The 21,783-nt window shown below is 30.8% G+C and overlaps 2 protein-coding genes across 2 annotated transcripts; both read right to left on the bottom strand.

Annotated features, from left to right (window-relative positions):
• Positions 1-9,657: 9,657 nt before the first annotated feature.
• On the bottom strand, positions 9,658-11,780 carry LOC107905399 (calcium uniporter protein 4, mitochondrial). The gene is made up of 2 exons (XM_016832045.2): positions 11,100-11,780; positions 9,658-10,617 (listed from the first exon to the last, which is right to left on the bottom strand). Exons 1-2 carry the CDS (start codon positions 11,655-11,657, stop codon positions 10,132-10,134), a joined length of 1,044 nt encoding a protein of 347 aa, XP_016687534.2. The 5' UTR covers positions 11,658-11,780; the 3' UTR covers positions 9,658-10,131.
• A 5,812-nt stretch (positions 11,781-17,592) lies between these two features.
• On the bottom strand, positions 17,593-20,939 carry LOC107905400 (uncharacterized). The gene is made up of 6 exons (XM_016832046.2): positions 20,259-20,939; positions 19,144-19,270; positions 18,524-18,663; positions 18,358-18,420; positions 18,178-18,246; positions 17,593-18,034 (listed from the first exon to the last, which is right to left on the bottom strand). Exons 1-6 carry the CDS (start codon positions 20,460-20,462, stop codon positions 17,963-17,965), a joined length of 675 nt encoding a protein of 224 aa, XP_016687535.2. The 5' UTR covers positions 20,463-20,939; the 3' UTR covers positions 17,593-17,962.
• Between the last annotated feature and the right edge of the window lie 844 nt (positions 20,940-21,783).

Below are 21,783 nucleotides of genomic sequence, written 5' to 3'. Positions count from 1 at the left end.
TTTATTAAATTTGAATAGGTGAGATTTTTAAAATTAAAAATGAATCCATAAATATTTAAATATAAGCAGTATTATTAACTGTACTTTTAATTTTTTAAACTCGAAAGAATTAAAAACAAAAGGACTATTTTGTTTAAATAGTATAGGTTTTCTAAATAAAATAAGTGGAAATGGTAATTTTAGGTAGACGTCTGGTAGCCCTCCATGCTTGCTTATTATAAAATACTAATTTTCCTTGCCAACGTTTCTGTATTATAAAATGATTAGTCAATAGCTTAATCTTTTCCTACATTAGGTATATCTGATGAATTTAATGTTGATAAATTATCAAATTAAATACCCTCACATATATTAATTAATATTAAAGCCAGCGTGCCCTACATCTACTTGCCAATCTATCAGAAGATATTTGGTCCTACAGTTTGGATAAGATGTGGCAAATATATCCTTATTTTTATTTTAGGTAGATCCATTTAGTTAAAAGAAAATGGAAGTGGTGAATGAGTTTACAACTATTATCATAAATATAAATATAATATAATCTATGTTCAATTAAAATGGTAACAATTTAGGGGCTTTCTCCATATAATATCTATTTCTTAAATTACTCGCCAAATATGCAAAGAGATGCGAACACGTTTACGGGGTCAATGGGAGAGTTTGATTCGCAATTCAAGCAAAGCATTGAAAATGGCAGAGCAATTAATAAGCCAAGGCACGGCTGCATAAATTCATAAAAATAACAACGTTTTTCTCATGCATGCTTATCAGACAGCAAGTGGGTATATTTGTACAGCTTGGTAACTCCTCACGTTATGTAAACAAGTAAGAGATTATTTATTAAAGGCAAAACAAAACAATACCATCATTTAAGAAAGGTAATTCAAATCCAGAGATCTGGAAGAATGCTTTCAGTTCACTCCATGGAGTGGGGTCCTTATTCTTAGAAAACAACGGAACAGCATTAAATTTCAGTTTTCCTCTTTGCCGACATTAATTACGGCAGGAGCTCCTTACAACTTGATGTTTATTTTATGTCGCTTCGGTTATTTAAGACATATAGACAAGTTGGAGTCCAGCTCCTTCACTCAACTATGAAAAAAATATACTGATGAGTTTATAGGATGGAAGGCTGTCAGTCACATGACAAGAGATCGTGGAAGCCATCTAGAAACCGTTGGATTCCAACGGTTGAGATGTGGATGATTTATTTGCGCTGGGAAAAGCTGAGCAGAGCAGGCTCTTTTGTGTTTTTTCTTTTCTGGATTGGAGTATATATGTTTGTTAAGATTTGAATGCTTATAAAAGGAGATTATTCCCCAATGGCCAGCATGCTTATAAATTAATGAGCACAACTCTAATTTAAAAAACATTCTGGATTAAGACCTCTTATCGGTTTCATTTAATTGAGTGTGATTCCAAATTTTCATCTGTTTTTTTAAAGGTGTGAATGGTTATTACCATTTCCATTTATTTTTAAAAATCTAATGGTTAAAAGATTTAACAGATATTAACATTTCCATTTCCATTTGTGAATATCTGAATTATAAAAGAAAAAATAAATAATTTAACACATTTTAGCATTTCCATTTATTTTGGAGTCATTTGATAAACAATATATAAATTTAATGGCTAAAAGAGATGAAAATTTAAATAAATGGCTAAAATGACTTTTTCTTTAAATTACAAGGTCATATAAATAAAGGTTTAAAATTTGCACTTATTTGAATTGAATTTTGTTTTTATTTAATTTTTTTATGTAACAAATATTTAAAATAATAAAAATAGCTTAAATTTGCATGTAAAGGATGCTTTTTTCAAAAATATATAGGCATGAAAAAGATTTTCAAACTTCATCTAATAATGTCCAAATGCTATAAAACAAGAATTGTCTTATTTTAATAAGTCCAAAAATAATCCAAAACTCATATGAAAAAATAAGAATCAAATCAATTTGAATTATCAATTAGTTCGAGTAATCTTACACTCTTGGAGATAATGTAAGATTCTGGAATAATATTTTCTTGCTTGGGTTTCAAAGATTACATGAAACGATAATCTTATGCTCCCAATAGTGTCAAGACGTTGAGATATATGGAGTAATATCAAAACCACGTATTCTCTATGTAATCTTATGTAAATCGAGATTTTAGACAATTCTACTCTTAATGATTTCAATTCATTTTACTTAATCTGAAATGAAATAATAATAAAATCTAATGATTTTTTAAAAGGAATAAAGTAATGATTTAAATTATCCCATTCTTTGATATATCTTCAAGTACTATTTCAATTATATTTTTTATTATAAATTGAAAAAATTAATATTTCGTTGTACTTATTATATTTTGGTCAAATTTACATTTAAATGATAACAAAGAATATTTCTTAATACAAATGTTTTTATTAAAAAGAAGTCCTAACTCCTAACTATTTATTATTATTTTTCAATTACATTTTATTTAAACTATTTTACTAAAAATATATATTAAATTATGAGTAAAATAAAATATCATAAAACTTAAATTATTGTGTTGTAAAGAATAAAAAATAGAATCAATTTTTATAAGAATAATAAATTTTGATATTTCGACTAAATACATCAAAGAAAGTAATATAAAATACCAAATATTGTGATAAATAATATTATATATTGATAATTTTATTACCAAAAATAATTTTACATTTAATTAATCAAACATGAACACAACAATGACCTAATAATACCTACTCAAGAGTAAGAACCGAAAATGAATGAAAAGGGACAAATGAGGTTGTTACTTGGTCTAATACCCACTAGAAATTAATACTAGGATTTTTAGGTTGAGAAAGGGTTATAGGAAAATATTATAAATATTGAATTTTAGAAAATAATTGTATAAAATAATTATGTGAAGTTGGGATTCAATTTAGCTAGTAGAGTTGATGGGATTAGTTGGACACGGTACAAGTGGTTAGATTTACTCCCAAAGAGAAAATGTTGTTTGCTTTTTCTTGATAACAAAAAGTGTTAGCTGGGTCTCGAGTCTAGAGCCGAATGCTGCTTCAAGCGGTATAGTAGTAGTGGTAGACAGGCAGGTCTAATTTATCTGAATAGCAAATATCTTATATTTACAATCATTAATCGAATTACGTTGGGTACTTTGTTAGGGTGGGTGAGTGGTGAGTGCTGAGGTCCAGGGTTGGGAAAACAAAATGAGCTGAGCAAAGCAGAGCAGGATTTGGATATGGATTTGGGTCGGGTTAATGGATAATGATGAATAAATATCATAATATGCATGGGACATGGCTACATAGCTTCTTAAAACGATGTGGAGTGGGCACCAAACTCTAATAATTTTGTACTCCATGCCCCAGTAGAAAGGGTTCAAACATCTTTTTCTCTGGATAATGATATGCAAGTGAGCTGTTAGACTTTGAGGGTGTAATATATATATATTGCTTTAAAAATAAGAAGTGGATGAGGTTTAGAAAATATGTTAATGTTGCTTAGTCCAAATGCTAAGAAAGAACCAACACTGGTTATCCGATGTGAATGTATAAATTGAAAACTTCAATGCAAAAAGCTGCTTAAATTTGTTGACTTTGTGGAATTGTATGCACCCGCCCACCATCCCCTTGGACCTCGATTTCCTCTTTAGTCTGCTCCAAAGCCCATTTCTCTTTAAGCCCCCTTTTCTTTTTTTCTTTTTCATAAAAAACTTTAATCCGGTCCGAAGACCCAATAAAAAAATTAGAGAGTTTAGATAAAAATATAAGCTCAAAAAATAGGTTTAGGCAAAAAATGAGGCTCGTTTTCTAAACAAACCGAGTCTCAGGTAAGCTTTTTTGGTCCGGACTTGTCTCAGCTCGAATTTGCAAACTATATAAATAATTGTTGATACGTTTTGCTACTGTGTTGTTATTTAGCTATTATATTGTTATTATTTTATTGTTATTATTTGGATACTGTATAATTATTTTTTATTAATTTTATTATTATTTTAGAGGTATTTGCTTGTTAAGTTACACCTATTTTAGTGTTTTTTAAGTACAAATATTTTTTAATTTAATTTCAATTTGTTGGGAAATATTTATTTTAATATTTTTAGTGTATTTAATGTATTATATTTTTAAATTTATTTTTATATAAAAATAATATTATAAACAAAATTAATATAGGCGAGCCAGGTTTGGGTTTTAGCATTTTTTATTCGAGTTGGGCTTTGACAAAATTTTAGGTCTATTTTTCAGGTCGGGTCTAGCCCAAGCCTAGAAAACGGGCCTAAAATTATGTTGAAGCCCAAGCCCGCCCATGATCACCTCTAGTCACAAATATTTGGACTCAAAATTAATATAATTCTATCGTCTCGATGATAGTATGTGCTTCGCACTGATTCAACTCAGTAAGTTCCACAAGGTGATGATCTACAAATAGGTAAAACAATTAGAGTAAACATGTAAATGCTTAGTAAGTTAAAATGGAAAATAATATATAACACCCCTAACCCTTATCTGTTACCGAAATAGGGCTACAGAGCATTACCGAACTTTACGAATTAAATACAAACATTTCCCAACTTTTGTTACACATATTAAGGATCAATTATATAACACTTATATTGTCCCTTAGAAGGACTTTCGAGGCCCAATATTCACCTTAGAAGTGATCCGGGACTAAATCGGTTACTCAGTAAATTTTCCCAAAATTTCAAAAATTTTCTTAAAAGCAGGGGACACATGCCTGTGTCTCTGCCCGTGTGGACGAAAATAGGTCATTTTAAAGCCACTTCTCTCACCCATTTTGACATTAACTTGTACTCAAAATTTACATACACCAATATATCCCAACCACAATTCAAACTATTTCATTGCCAAACCAACCCTATACATGCCATATAAACCAAAATTTAAATTGCAAAAACTATCGGAATAAACTGGATAGTGTAGCTTGATGTGTTGATCCGATCTTCTGACTACACGTTAATCTACAAGAACATTAAACAACAAAATTAAGCTTAATGAAGCTTAGTAAGTTCAATAGGTTAAACTTTGATCTTATAAAACTTAATATAATATAATAAATTAAATTGTAAATAAATTATACATTTTTCCCTGTCAATTACAATATAATCAATAAACACACTTCCTTCAGATCAATATCAATAATAATATATAAATCTTTCAATTCAATCACATAAGTCTTTTACCATTTCTTACTGAATTGAAGAACGGCTTACGGATATGAGTACATCGTTCTTTTTGTGCCATAGTCCAACTATGGTCTTACACATGTATTGCCATGGCCCTGCCATGGTCGTACATTTGTAGTGTCATAACCCAATTATAGTCTTATCATTAGAATGCCATAGCTCAGCTATGGTCTTACACATGTATCTATACTACCATGGTCCAACCATGGTCTTACGTTCAAGGTGCCATAACCCAGTTATGGTTTTTTCATTAAAATGCCATAGCTCAGCTATGGTCTTACATTTAAACATTGCCATGGTCCAACCTTGGTCTTATCCGTCAATTCATTCTTTGCCACAGAACGATCGTACTTAATCCTACGTTCTACTCGTTTTAAACATTCAATTCAATTTTTATACTTTTACAATAATCTTAATTTCAACAAAAAAAATATGAATAAATATATTATATCATTCCTAAATTGGCAAATAATCATGAAATTTTAACCATATGAACTTACTCGGGCTAGATTGTAAAATTTTTAATAGTTTAGAGACTCCTCGGCTAATTTCCCTTCTCGTTAATCTACAAGCTCTTGATTTAGAATATAAATTTTTCATTCATTAGCATATATTTTAATTTTAGTCCACTTCACAATTTTTACCCTTCAAATTTCAAAATTACACAATTACCTCAACTTTTACAATTTTTTCGATTTAGTCCCTCACTAATTAACTCATCAAATGAGCTAAATTTTCTCAATTAACACTTTATCTAAATATTATAAGCTACTACACAGCCTTTAATAAACAAAATTTAATACCAAACCCTAATATTTAATCTTTTTCACAAATTGGTCGTAAAATATATTTTTATCGAAATTACTTGATAAAATCATCATATAACAAAATTAAAACTTCAAATCCATGTTAATTCGTCATAAAATCCAACACTCATCAATGGTAACTTTCAAAATTACCCATAGAATCAAAAACTAATGAATTAGATAGTTGGACCTAATTGTAAAAGTCTTAAAAACACAAAAATTAAAAGAAAAGAGCAAGAATTGAACTCACATGATGCAAAAATATGAAAAACCAGCTTAAAGGACCTTCAATGGCGTTTTTGGACTGAAAAGTAGTAGAAGAATAGCCTAGAAAAGTTTAGAATTAAATTTATTTAAGTTAATTTCACAAAATTTACAATTTTACCCTTTTGTCACATGTTTTTTTTTCTTTTCTGCTTATGTCGCCTCATGCCTTTATTTTAGGCATAATTGCTCCTTAAGTCCTCCTTTGTTCAATAATTAAGCCATTTAATCACTATTTCTTTAATTAGCAAGTTTTGCACCTTTTTCAATTTAGTCTTTTTTAGTTAATTAACTATCGAAATGATAAAATTTTCTAACGAAAATTTAATACTACCTTAATGACACTTTTTAAATATTTATAAAAATATTTATGGCTCGGTTTATAAAATCGAGGTCTCGATGCCTCGTTTTTAAAACTAATTAATCTAACAAATATTTCTAAAGCATAATTCACTAATTCACAAGCCTTCCTAAATTCACAATCAACTCATAAACATTATAAAATAAAATTTATGAGCTCACTTGTCAGATTTAGTGGTCTCAAACCACTATTTCTGACACCACTGAAAATTGGGCTGTTACATAATATGTTTACCATATTTATATACAAGCATGTCAGCTACCTTAGTTTGGCTATGACATGACACATTAAAATTTCAATAAGGTGAGCAAAAAGCATTCATGCACCTTAAACATCATAAACAAAATTCAAAGCATAACCAATTTAAATCACCTTCGCATAACTTATCTCAATGTCATATTCTAACATCAATCTACAATGTTATTCCAATTCCAATTAACACATTTCAATGACATATCCCGTTATCAATCTATAAGGTTTTACCATTTAAACATATTCATTTCAGTGACATGGCAAATTATCAATCGATAAGGTTATACAATTACACACAATCATCACATTTTCAAGTTTCTTATTTCAATTATAATATTTCACCCGATGGAATCCTAATAAAACAGAGTTGGATACATGAGTGAACTACACCACACCAGGGTCTTTGTAGAGACATATAATGCTCGATGATCCACAACAGATGTTGGATCTCGATATAACTTGTAATAATCTCTGAACAATCTCATATCCCGTACAAGCACGCATATGACCCTATTGGCATGCCGATTGTATCCTAACCTTTTACCAAGTTCACATGGGCATTAATTACACACATTTCATTATCATCCCTGTAATCAATCATTTTCACACGTTTATACCCTGTAATTATCCATGTTTACTTATCACACCCTGTAAATGATCACATGTTTCATTTCTATACCTTGTAGTCATTCAGATTTTCACATTTATGCCTTATATTATTACGTAATAGTCAATCATCACATAACATTTCAATTTAATTTATTAATAGCCATACATGCCAAATTCACTAGTACTTCAAAGCATACTCAAGCATACATATACCAAATTAAATACAAGTACACATATCATACAAAATGAGATGTAAGTTCCATATGAACTTACTTATTCAAAACACAAACGAGTGGATTCTTCAGGGACTAATATGCAGATTTAGCTTTTCCCCTATTAACTCCAATTTGATCTAAATATTGATCTAGATAAATATATTGTTTATCAAATTATTGTCAAATAGTATTATACAATACTATAAGATGCATGGTTCTAGTAAATCCATTTTTCAATTTTCTCACATATTTTACATTTTATTCAATTTAGTCTCTAAACTTGGGATAGACATAACTTTCAATTCCTAGCTTCGGATTAAAATCTGATTTCATATATTCTCATTTGGGACCTTATATTTTATATTCCTAACATAATTTCATGATAGATTTTATATTTATTCAATTTAGTCTCAAATGTAACAAAGTTAACAAACAAGCTAAATTAACTTTACAATCTAAGCTTGAAATATATCAATTTCAAACATAATTCATCAAGTAATAAACCATGCAACATTCTAAAACTTTAACAATTTATCAAATTGATACATAGGCTAGCTAAATAAAGTTCTCATGACCCAAAATCTTTAAAAATTACATGAAAAATGACTTATTTACCTTCAATTTATTTATTGGCAGAAAGCTTCAAAAGCTTGAAGAGTTTTATTTGGTTTCTACAATGGTGGACGGTGAAGGAGAGAAAGATGATGCATTTTTTTTTGCATTAACTTATGCTTGTATACCATGATTAATCACTAATTAACATAGTTTAATTAAGTTAATCATGCCTTAGTTACTTTAATTATCTCTTAATCATTTGTATAGTAGAAAATGGTTTGTTCACCATTTTGAACATTAGGTTAATTGCTAGATAGGTCTTCAAACCTTTTGCCAACTAAAAATTTATAGCTATTAGATTTTATAATTTAGTCTCTGGGCCTTAATCAACTACTAATTTGACAAAATTATTCGACCAATCTTTAATATATTTTTATATTAATTCTGTAATTATTATTATTTTATATTTACAGACTCGATTTATAAAAATAGGGTTTCAAACCGCATTTTCTGATACCACTGAAAGTTGAGCCGTTACACATGGTTGGATTGTTTGCATAATACTTTAAATATTCATAATAATAAAGATATTGATGATGGTTCATAAAATTATTAATAAAATAAAATAATTAAAATTCTTTTATATTTTATATAAAAGCACTATTAATAAATAATTATAATTATTTTTATTTTATGCCAATAAGATTTTATTACTTTAACATATGCTAAACAATAATATATGTATCATTTATTTAAGGGGTTTTATTATTCTTAATTTATTCAAATACATTCAATGATCTAATAGTTAATTAATATTATTTTTTTATTATCACATAATAATTAGTAATACATTAATAAATATTATTCTAATATATAATATAATCAACAATAAAATGTATTATTGTCCATTTAAAAATTTCTCTCAATTCGTTTTTTATATATTATAAATAATTTATAGATGATAAATGATGTATAGATATTGCATGTATTAGTAATTATTATACAATGATAAACACAGATAATCTAATTGTACATTCAATTTTTACAACTATTATCACTGGGTGCATATTTGTAATTTTAAACTAAGTATCAATTAATTAGTGTTATAATCATATATAAATTAAACTACGATTTAGCATATTTTCATTCAAGTAGTACTTAGAGAATCATCGAAAAGTTACTTTTTAATGCGATAGGTTTTGTTTTCACTACCAAAAAAGTTTCGATTTTTAGATGATTTAAACATTTCATTTTTAGGGGTTTTTTGTTGTTGTTGTTGTTTATGGGGAAAATTTCATTTTTTGTTGTTAGGTAGAATGATAAAAGGTAATTATAAATAAAACTTTTTAGGCTTAAGTTCGATATTTAGATATTTTATTTTTAACTGATTTAAACCTAATATAAAAATAAAAAAGCTAATTATTTATTATTTTCTTAAAAAAAAAAAGGCTATTCGTTTGAAATTTATACTAGTACTACTCTTTACAAAGTTCCCTGAGAAAAGACTTGGGACCAATTTACAAGATCATTAGAGAAAGACCTAAATCAACTCACGCCCTCAAAAACTAGGACACGTGATCTAATACAAAGCCAGTTAGTTCATCGATAATAGCCTATTGCTGTACATCTAAGAACCACTATGCATGTGGATCTTGCTTCTTGCTTTGCTAATTTTGGTTTTACAGCACTCTACTTAATAGTACTCAATCGTCTGAAGAATCGATACTGGATAAGAACAATTATGATTCAAATATCAAAGTCACTGGCGATCCACATCATAGAATCCTTAGTTCCTTTTTCTATTTCGCATAATATTATATAACTAGTGCTAGAAGAAGAAGAAGAAAAAAACTCCATTAGTTTCCTTTGCAGGAGCGTCAAAGGAAGGCCTCGTCTTCATGTTTTAAGGTGGTAGAGGAGCAACGCTCCAAGCTCGGCAAGGCATTAGAGATGTTGGGATAAAAGGCTTGACGAAGTTTATTGTATTTTTCGATGTCAAAGCCGTGGGCCTTGACGAGTTTCTTTTGTTTAGTTTTGAAACGGCGTTGAAAATAGCCTTCAAAGGAGGGTTCGGTGGAAGTGGTGAGGAAAAACCCATAGGCAGAGGCAAAGTGCAGGGAGGTGACGAAGAAGCATATGGGCTCCATCACGTCCCAACTTAGTTCCCAAAACGTAAGCCTCATGAATCCCAGTGTTTGAAACAGTAGGAACCCCAGCCCACAATAAAGCTCACCACGAACCTGAGCCTTGGCCTTTTTGTCTATTTCAGCCTTTTGTTTCTCCATTTCTTCTAGCTCTTTTCTTCTTGGGTCATCTGGGAGGGCCATCGATTCCGAAATCATGCTTTCCATTGATTTAGCCAACTGCGGGAATAAAACTCAGTCAACAATCAATTCATACCCCCATGCTTTAGGTTAGTCATTCATGAACCTAATTTAGACTTTTAGAAATTAGAATGGTCATTTAAAAGCCTTCGTTTAGCCTACTATGACTGTCCACTGCAGCTGACCATTCGGCTGAACCAGACCCACTTCGCAACAGCGCGTGCATTGCACTCCAAACAGTTTGGAAGACTAGTAATGGATTATTTATATTTATTTTTAAGCTTTTATTGACTCAGGGTGAGTTTGGATGGGCAATTGAGTGCGGTGTGCGGTGCGTTTAGTTTAGTTTACTTTTTGTCTCACGCACCAGTATCGCTACAGTATCTAATCTCAATGTCACCGCTGTTTTTACGTTAACCGCAAGTAAACGAACCGCTCATTCAAACTCACCATTAGTCACCGATAATATATTAAATAATAATTCTTAAAATAAATAAGATGGAGGGAGAGAAATTTTATACCTCTTCGGGGCGGAGGAAAACGACGTTCCCTAAAACGATGACGTTTCCCGAATGATCCAGCACTTTGGCGAGTTCTAAACCTTGAGCTTCATTTCCACATCTATCAAGGCAGATCTGAACAAACTCGTAATAAGAAATCGAACTTTTTGGAATCTCTCTTAGCTTCGCTTTAAGCTTCTGGATTTGAGAAGCCCTCAATAGCTTCCTCGCATCTTCAACAGAAACCTTAGCCCTGGCATCCGTTGGTAGAGGTCGAGGCTGAGCTATTCCTTCCAACTGAAGCTGATCTCCAGAAATGTTTATGCCTCGAAGCTTTTCTCTCAACTTTTCACCCACAGGAACCGAGAAGATCTTCGGAAATCCCGGCGACGGCTGTTCCAAAGGCCTCAGGTGAAAGAACCGTCGGAAGAATCCTCTTTCACCGGAATCAGGCAGGGCCACGTACTCCCGGCGAGGTGCGGTATGGAGTGAGATCGGAGAGTTCTCTACGGTAGCAAGCGATGAGGTGATTCCATAACAGCTCAACGGACGCTTCCCAAGAGTTTTCCGGAGCGCCATTGATGAGGAATAGAAAAGGAGAGTTTTGTATAAGAGAGAAGCTGGGAGATCGTGGTGGGTGGGTGAGAGGATCTATATTTATAGTCCAAAGTTTGAGGAGAATCTTTAGAGAATCTAGCTAATTTTGGTTGTGTCATAAATTATGAACTTACGAAAATGAGAATATTTTATACTTAAAAATAATAGTGATAATTAAAACAATACATCGTCATGATTACATAAAAAATGCAAATTAATAGATTATTTGTGAAAAGTAAAAGAATATATATTTACCAAGGCTTTATAAGTAAGAAGTGGTTAAAAAGCATTATTAGAATCCTGTGCATACTTATACATTATTGTATTCAAGAATATCTTTAAATTTATTATTCACAATGTTGATTTTAATCTTTTGAAAGTTAATATTCATTTCTAAAATATTGGATCAAAACATTAATTGATCTTTGATCTTTGATCTTTGATCTTTGTCTTTGTCATTTTGTGACTCTATTTCTATTTGATTAAAATTAAATTTTGCTATACTATTTTAATTTAAAATCATTTGAATACAAAATTTAACCAAAAAATTATTTTTATATTTTACTTTAATATTTAACAATAATATGTTTATTAATATAATATTAAAATGATTATTTTATTTTATAATATATATATATTTGAGTTTTTATTTCGTTAAATAGAAATTTTAATTTAGTTAATAATTTATTTGAAAGAACTTCTTTTACCTTTATTTTCAAATCATCAAATTTGATATTAAATGGTAAATTTTAATTAAAAAAATTAAATTTGGCGTAAAAATTTAATAAAATTCAAAGTCTAGTAGTAAAATTCAATCATATAAGACTTGAATGACAAATTTACTCATAGTTTTAAAATATAATGACAAATGTCAATAAAAACAAAGTATCGTGGCAATTTTCAATATTAACCTCCTAAGATTTATTAAATGAATTTTTAATAAAGGGATAATGTTACCCATTATTAGTTAATTATTTTGGCAATTAATTAATTAATTAATTATACTATCTATTTTTTATCTTCAATAATTTTTACAATAAACATCTAATTAGTTACAAAAATATTCTAATTATTATTAAGTTAATATAATCATTTTATTGATAATAAAAATATTTCAATCCCCTATTTGATATAAACTCAAGATACATAATTTTATAAGAAACGAGACTTGAACTTAAGAAGTTGAAGTTTCAAGGTTTTAAGCATTACCATTAAAAAGGGCCTAATTGTTTATAACTTTATTCATTATCAATATTGAAATTTTTTTAACTTTATAGAATTTTTTTTTAATTTTTTTAAAATTATGCTTAAGCATAATTGTGATTTTTAAAATTATTTATTGACGTAAAATATAAAATAAATATTGCCATGTTAGTGTGAAGTGCATGTGAACTGTTACGCGAATGGCCACACCAACATTGTTAAAAAATAAATATTTCAGACATAATTTCGCTAAGTAACAATTTAACTCATTTTAAAAGATTAATGAAATAGAATAATTGTAAAATTGACAAAAAAAAATATAAATATTTTGAAACTAAATTTTATATTACACTAAATTTTGATGTGAAGCTTAAGACTTAAAAAAGAAATGCTGGCATGAAATTACCAATATATTTATTGTTTAATTAGATTTTGTATATATGCTTACAGATTAATTATATTATTTACTTGAATATTGAAGTAAATATTATTAAGAAGGCTTTACCTAATTTTATCTTGGCTCCAACAGTATTAAGTTAAAAGAGTAAAAAAAGAAAACCCAGGAAATGCAGGGCAACAGCCTGTTGGCGTGTTGGGCGGTGTGAGTGGAACTAGAAAGAAGACATTAACCTTACAAATTCACGTGCCCTGTCAAATTTGCCAATTTGCAGACAAAATCGCACGAGAGAGACAGAGACTTGGGCGAGTGTTGCTCGGAAATTTTAGGCGTATATTGTGGATAAAGAGGGTCACCATTTTTGCCCCTAATTAATTGATTTGGACCCTCTTTTCATATTTTTCACGAGCACCAGGTTATATATCTCAACCGGCCAAAACACATATTGTAATGCATGTTATGAAGCCGAAACATTTGAAATTGGGGATGGGAGATCATGATCCCGACCATGTCTCAATCAGACAACAACATTTCAGTTTTTTGGCTTTTAAAAAATTTGACAGCTAAATAAACTTGCGTGGAAACTTGATTAATCTTTTTCCAATAAAACACATGCACTTTTTATTTGTTTCTTTTGTATGCGCAGAGTTCTTTCACGAAACTTTCTGATTAGAATGCTTAATTAACCACTCTGGCACCTTTAGTTTACCTACAAAACTATTATCGTAGCAGTAGATATTTGTTTCTTTTTTTTACTTTTAAAAATTGACAGTGGGGCGGCTGAGGATGTGGAGATTCTTACTGCAAGTGGGTTAGATATTCATAGTTAGCCTTAATGTAGGGATCCATGAATCAATGCAGCCCTCTGGTAGGAATCTCGTGTTCATCACTGAATAAGAATTTAAGAATCCCCGCAATTTGGGGGGTTGGAACTTGGAACAAAAATGCAGAATAATTTTAGGATTTGATGATTACATCAGTAGCTGATGTAGTTGAGATTCTTGGGCACTACTGCTAGTGGCAGTGGGAAGTCTACTACCCCATTTCAAACTCGTTACAATGTAAGACTAATTAATGCAGGGAGAGAATCAGCTTCTGAATTCATGAAGAAGGCAGGCAGGATGCTCGTTAGCAAATTATATAAGAGAGTATTAAGCCTGAAATAGAATGATGTTTTGATATTTGATTCTTCCAGTAACAGGGACTGGCGTATCAGCCAAGGTGGCCTCAAATCTGCCACATAACCCAGCATCTGTAGTCGAATTTATAACCATGAATACTTTCATTTGTTTTTTCAAGTATCATTTTATCCGTATCCGAAAATGACTCGAGTGAGGTTTGACATTGTTTGTGGGGATGATGATGGCAGCAAAAGTAGGCAACCCAGTGGTAGAACATGCATCCATGCGATGTTAGGCTGGAATCCTTATCTAATGCTGCTTAAATATGACGCTCCATTTGGCCACCAAATTAAAACTTCCCTTCCTCCTTTCATCATTTGATGCAATTTAAGCCTCCCCCCCCCTTTAAATGTCATTAGAAGAATATAAGTATTATTAGATATGGTTAATTAGATTTCATAATTATGTCCAACTATTTATCCAACACCAACATTCATACAAGTTTCGTGTTGTCATCTATAAAAGGACTGTAGATAATTCTTTGGGGACAATTGTGGTGGGGATGTCAATATCTTTAGGATCCGAAGCATGCTTATTCTCGTGCATGGTGGTGTCTGAGGCAAGACCCATTTCGGTGATTGATTCAATCTTTTTTATTTAAAGTCAAATATCTTGTCAACTGTTTTAGCCCAATACACTTCATAATATATTTCTGTATATCACCATTAGTTTCATATCATCCAAAACAACGAGATATGACAAAAGTAAATTGTTGTTTTATTTCTATTAAAAAATAAGTAATTAGTCTGTGTATGTTCGATTAAAAAGTAAATTGTTTTTTTCCATGAAAATTTTCATTTTTTGTATTGTTAAAATTTTGCGTGGCCGAATAACTAGATAGTGACATGTGACATATCACGTGTACCTAATGTTGATGTACAAGGATCAATTTTTAACAGTAGAGATTGATACAATTTTTAACAAAAAGACTAATTTACTTTTTGATCTAATGTATAATGACTAAATTATTCAATTTTTAGTAGAATGACCAAAATACAATCTGATTTTTAATACAATAATTTCTATGATACTTTTACCAGAAGATAAACATGAACTATATTCCAATGACTTTCAAATAAGAGAATTAATACACATCATTTTGTCCTTTTAATATGGATAATCTTTGCTCAGATTTGTGAATAAAAATGTAAGATATGCGAAAATGAATATTTATGTCACTCATAATATGAGTAACAAATTTTATAATAAATATATCCATATATAAAAAATTAATAAAATTTTAATTGAAAATTTAAAAGCCCTAAAATCAAATCTTATTATACACAAAATTTAATTAAAAATATATAAAAAGAAACAAGGCATAATAATGCAATTTAGTAGATGTTGGTAGTGGGGGGGGGGGCAACTCTTTCTGAAAAAGCCTTTTTGTATATGCTTGATGACGCGAGGGAAAGCATTTATTAGCACCGACGAGCTTAGGTATAAAAGAAAATGAGAGCAGTGTTTAAAATGGGAGTGTGGAATTGGCTCTTTTTCATTCCCTTTACCGCCATCAAGGGAAAAAGCTGATTTAAAATAATCGTTGCTTGAATATAATACTCACGCAATTTCTTTCCTTTCATCACCTTCAATTATGATCCTTGTCATTACTAACACCTACACTGCATGAATAAATAATCATTCTTTTGTTCATACACTTTATGCAAATTGTCAAGAAATCCCCACTTTTTATCTTCTGAATCCAGATAAATCATCTTTTATCATTTTTAACAACACTGCTCGCTATCAACATTGGGTCGTATTAATGCTACTTGTCCATGAGTGTTGGTTTAATTACAAACTATGCACCAATATCGAATTAAAATAATAAAAAAGCAGTTTTTTGTTGAATTAAAGCGAAAATTGGTTTGATCTTTTTGACCAACGACCTGGGGCCATAAATCTGACAACACAACTTGTTAATTTTAAGAAACAAGACAAAGATTGGCCGCAAAGAAAGACCTAGAATTGTGGAATCTGAGAATGAATCTTTGACTTAAACAGGCTGAATCTTCTCAATTAATGGGAAAACCAAAAACTCTTTCCAAGCTGTGGCCTCTTTTAATTTAATTTAAACAATACACATCTGATTGGTAGCTGATTGTCCACAATTTTGGACATGATGCCGCCTACAGTTGCCTTTTCTGTCCAAGCTTGGAACTTTCAAATAAAAAGGTCTAAAACGAGCAGCTAAATCATAAAACACAAAAATAACCCTATGAATTTAGTCACTATAATTCGTTAAGTTTTAGTCCCTATACCTATAAATAGTTGTTATTAAAATCATTAAATTAAATAGTCAAATTTAACAAAGAATTTTTCAAAATTAAAAAAACATGACCTAACCACTCATATCATAATTTAGCCAATCAAAATAATTTCCCCCTGCTAAATTAATCTACTTGTTCAGATTCAACATATGAATATGTTTTCTTTTAATAAAGACCGTAATTTAAAAATGGAAATTTTAAACACACTGTTCAATATAATTACTTATATGTAATTATAGACCCTGAATAATTGTTTAGTCTTAGGTTAAAAGATCGACATTTTCCTATTCCTAGAGATTTAAGGGTTAAAATACATTATTAGTCCTTGTATAAAATACGAAATTTAATCTTGTACTTTGGAAGTTAAAAATTCAATCTCCCCATTTTTTTAATTTAAAAATCTTAACCCCATAAACTGTCACAACCATAAGTCTCGTCATATAAAGACAACTCAGTTTTAAATTTAACAAAAAATGCTTCTAATTCCAATAACTAGACCAAGATTTTAAAATCAATAAAATAAAACTTAAATTTTAACTTTAACTTTAACAATAAAGAAACTAAATCTCAAATTCTATACAAGTACAGGGACTAACATCATATTTTAACCATACCCAAATTTAAAGCAAGGGTTTATTGTTGAATATTTCAGAGTCTAATATGCATGCTTGTAGAACCCATTTAATGTCAAGATATTTTTAACCAAAATTCACTCTAATCAATTAGGCCAACTTGGTTTCCATTACCCATTTTGCAAACCATGCCGAGCCCCAAATTGATTAGAAATTGGGCCGCTCAAACTAAATCCACTAAGCAATTGCTTATCAATTAAATATAAATTATTTATTAAAATAATAACACCAATATGAAGCAGCCAAAGCAAGAAAGAAGAATATACACATTTTCCCCCAAGAAATCCACATCTCCAAGTTAGCAGTATGGTGAAGATTGAGGCAAGCTTTAGAAAGGAAAGAGGTCTTGTATTGTAACCAAGTTTTGGAATCAAATATCTACACAAACTTGTCTACGGTCTACCAAAATGGAAGAACCTCTATAACTCGGTGAATTACTAAACCTACTTGACAGAGATACCCGAAATGATTAACAAGCAACAAATACATTACAGTTATCACCAACAACAGAACACATCATTAGGATACCTGCATTTCTGTTAGCGGCTTTGGGATGTTGACAACCAAACTCAGAGGCATCTGAATCCCATCATCATGCTCCAGCTCATTTACAAACCGTCTTCAATCTCTTAGCTGCGTGAACAAATCCCACAATTACCTGCAGCTCATCCATTTGCTGCAACAATAGATGGCATTTTCATGGTGTAATCAGAAATTGTCCTTACTGTTCAGTCACGAGGTGGAAAAAACTACAATACAGTTGTCTTAAGCAACGAAGTCAAAAGAAGGAGAAGCTGCAAGAGCGGTTGAGTAAGTTACCTGCGACATGAAATGCCTTTGAACGACATCAACTAGTTGCTCTTTTGATGGATTGGGAATAGTATCTACCTAGCAATACCAAAGACGAATGACATTTAAACCATTTATTTCTTTGGCGGTAAATGTGGTACAGGCGAGCATCCATGGTTCTAATTAATTAGTTCTCCATGGAAAACTTACAAGATTGAAGTGTCGCCAATATCTCCATAAAGCAGCAATCTCTAGTTTGCTGAGGTCAACTTTCTACAGGGGAAACAATATAACGTATAGCTAACATCATGTTGCAATACACCCGAAGATTGAAGATTGTATAAAAAGAAAGCACAGGTTTAAAAAAATAATTTACCATGGATCCACGGGATGTAGAAACAGTCCCTTTCAACTGCGAGTCACAAGAAAGAGACCTACTCATCGTCTTGTGACAAGACCCAGACGATTTATGCGCTCTATGCCTTGATCTGTGGGACTTTTGAGTGTCATCAGATGCTGGGAAATTGAAAGATCAAACAAACTACATTAAAAAGACTCAAGTGTAGTGGGACCAAAAGAAGAAAGATAAGGAAAATGAGACACTGAAGCTTTTAGAAATAGTGAAAGCTAAAGGTGGCAACAGAAATGGATCCTATTCAACAATCTGAACTCCATCTCACAAGAGAATATTATCCAAAATCACAACACCAAAAGTATTAGGTATTAGAATAGTCAATCAAAACGTCAAGGATTGCAGCACTCTGCTTCCAAGATATAAACCTCTTACACAAGACCCAAGACGCATAATATCGGTACCCCAAAGTCAGCACAAGTAAAAGAAATATCTTTCCTACTAGTGAAATTTTAAACAAATTAACAGTTGAATGAAAAGTACATGGCAACAACAAAGCTTTAGACTTGAATAACTCACACAGGAAACTAAAATTTAGAGGTAGATGCAAATTTTGAATTAAACAAGTCAAAAAACAAACTCACCCATGTCTGATCCATTCCATTGCACGTTTTCAAATTCGATGTCATCGTCTTCTTCATTACCAGTAGGAGCTTCGATCACACTGAGGGCATTTCTCTGTAGTTTTACTTCTATGCCATTGGTAAGAACCTGTTGTTTTATTGAGTAGAGAAACAAAATATCACTATCAGCTAAAAGGTGAATGAATGCCTAATCTACCAATATTGTCCAATAAGGGGACGCATATGGAGACAAGTTTCCAGATATTCGGAAGTAAAAAAAATAATGTTTTTGTTAAAATAATCAGTTAGAGCCAAAATGTGTTTCAATCCACTAGCACATCTACAGTAAAAAAGAAAATCAAGATCAAAGTATGATTATTTACAGCAACCAAAATCATAAGAAACAATGGAAAAACAAAGAAAAAAAAGGGTTTCTTGTTGAGAAACATTCTGAAATCAATCAAACAAGAATACATGAATAACACAATCATGCAATTGAAAATCTAAGCTCAGTATAAGACAAATTCCTAATTTATCTATTTTCTTAAGAAAGGACAAATTAATCCCCTGGAAATCAAATCTCATTCTACAAATACCAGAACAGCATCGTACAATCTCTAAAACGAATCAACATGCCAGATCCATTGACGGACACTTACATGCAATCGAAACCTACCATCCGAGAACCCGAACTTGCGATTTTTGAGCAATAAAGAAACTTTTATTATTATTATTATTATTATTATTATTATTATTATTATTAGATGGAAGGATAAGCATCAAACTAGAACCAAACTAAGACAAGGGACAGCTAAATTTCCAGTTTCATTAGAAAATAAAATTTATCAAATACGCTAAAAAGGATTCAATGCGCAAAAATCACCAAGACAATATGTAAAACCATTGAATTAGCCAAAAAGCAAAAGGTTTATTTGATTATAAAAACCTTTAAAACTTTCAAAATTCCTCAAATTGAATCCACATTATCTTGAAAAACAAAACCAAATTTGAGTTCACCTATATAACTCTATGAAAATCCCCAGTTTTATAAACAAGAAATTCAAGTTCCTCCAATTCCCAGATAAAATCTAAACTCCGGGCCCCAGGAAAACGGAAAACAAATTCCAAGGAATTACCAGCCAATGCCACCCGCCAAGTCCAACAGCCTTCTTGACCACGCCTTGCAGACCAACGAGCACCGATTTAGTACGGTTATTGCCAGTCACGACCACCTTAGTATGACGGGGTAATACCGACAGCTCTTCTTCGCTACTGTCTCCATAGCTCTGTAACTGGGAGAAACCATCGCCATTGACGGAAGTCTCCATTGCCTCCAGCATGTTTCTTTCTCTTTTTTTCTGAACTAAAATGATTGCCCAACTCAGTGAATCAAACAGGGGTCAAACTAAGGTCGAAAACCGAAGCATTAAGGACCGAATTTGCAATGGATCGGAAGGTCATGCATCGCTGGATACGTATGTCGGATTTTCGTAAGCAAAACAGAGGGAAAATAAGGCGAAATATAGGAATTTCGGTGAGATAAAAAACACAGTTTAGAGAGAGAAACAGCCAAAGGAAAAAGATAGAACACATATGAAGAAGCAGTTTACATTAGTGAGAGAAATTTGAGAGTGACTGGCGTTTGTTTATTGGTTGGTGACGTTGTCAATCCCAACGACGTGAAATGCACCAATCATAAAACGCCACGTAAAAGGACGAGAGGTTTGTCTTTAATCATGTGCTTCATAGAGAGGGAGAGAGAAGCCAGCTTGGTTTGCGGCAAAATGGAGTTTGTGGGAAAACTGAAATGACGGTCTTACCCTTGTTTCACATTTCAAATTTGAAAATAATAAAAAGAAAGGCAAAAGGGTTTTTGGAGCCAATTTAATATTTGTGTCTTTTTGGGGTCTGGAATTCGGACATGACAGGTTTGTCCAATTTGAAATCCTTATATTTAATTACACTTTAATCAATATTTAACTAATTTTGAAGACGACTTACCAAATAAAAAGTCTTGAAAAATAATTAAGTTAATGAAGGGCACAACATAATCTTGATTCTAAAATAATTGTTTCTTACACAATGTCAAACAAGTACAACTTTAATTTGAAGTAACCGATGTTTCTAGTTCTACTCGTTTCTTTAGGTACATAATTACAAATTTACGGTGGATTAAAAGGTATCCTTTAACTAAAACTAAATATCATTATTCCATGTGATTTAGGAAATGGGAAAAGATTCAAATGGAAGGCAACCTGTAATGTAAACCAATCAAATAATAATGTTATAATCAATCTAAAACAATAAATTCTTAAAATTTACAAATACTACACTGATTTATAGCATATACAAGAGGTAATACAACACCATCATGGTCATCGAATTATGTTTAGATCGTTTGATCTATGATAATAATATCAATTTTTATTTAAATTTATTAATAATTTAATATTCTTTTTATTACTTATATTATAATAATATAAAAAAATGAAAACTAATATACCATAAACTTAAAAAATTGGGTCGGATTATATCCAACTCAAGCATTGAATTTAAAACTTAAAACTGGCTAATATTTTAAGGGAGGTTTTTTTTTTTTTTTCCGAATGCTTTGAACGTGTCTTCAAACTTAAGCAGGTAATCTGAACCCAACTCAGATAA

The sequence above is a fragment of the Gossypium hirsutum genome, chromosome D05 (genome assembly GCF_007990345.1).
Source record: "Gossypium hirsutum isolate 1008001.06 chromosome D05, Gossypium_hirsutum_v2.1, whole genome shotgun sequence".
NCBI classification, from domain to species: Eukaryota; Viridiplantae; Streptophyta; class Magnoliopsida; order Malvales; family Malvaceae; genus Gossypium; species Gossypium hirsutum.
The sequence above is the reverse complement of the archived record's forward strand: the minus strand, read 5'-3'. Positions and strand labels throughout refer to the sequence as shown.

Coding starts and splice junctions, on each gene's coding strand:
- LOC107905399 (XM_016832045.2), bottom strand. CDS start 11,657: ATGGCGCTCCGGAAAACTCTTGGGAAGCGTCCGTTGAGCTGTTATGGA. Junction 10,618..11,099: donor TTTTCCTCCGCCCCGAAGAG/GTATAAAATTTC, acceptor TTATTCCCGCAG/TTGGCTAAATCAATGGAAAG.
- LOC107905400 (XM_016832046.2), bottom strand. CDS start 20,462: ATGCTGGAGGCAATGGAGACTTCCGTCAATGGCGATGGTTTCTCCCAG. Junction 18,664..19,143: donor ATGGAATGGATCAGACATGG/GTGAGTTTGTTT, acceptor TCAATTTCCCAG/CATCTGATGACACTCAAAAG. Junction 18,035..18,177: donor AAAGGCATTTCATGTCGCAG/GTAACTTACTCA, acceptor CTATTGTTGCAG/CAAATGGATGAGCTGCAGGT.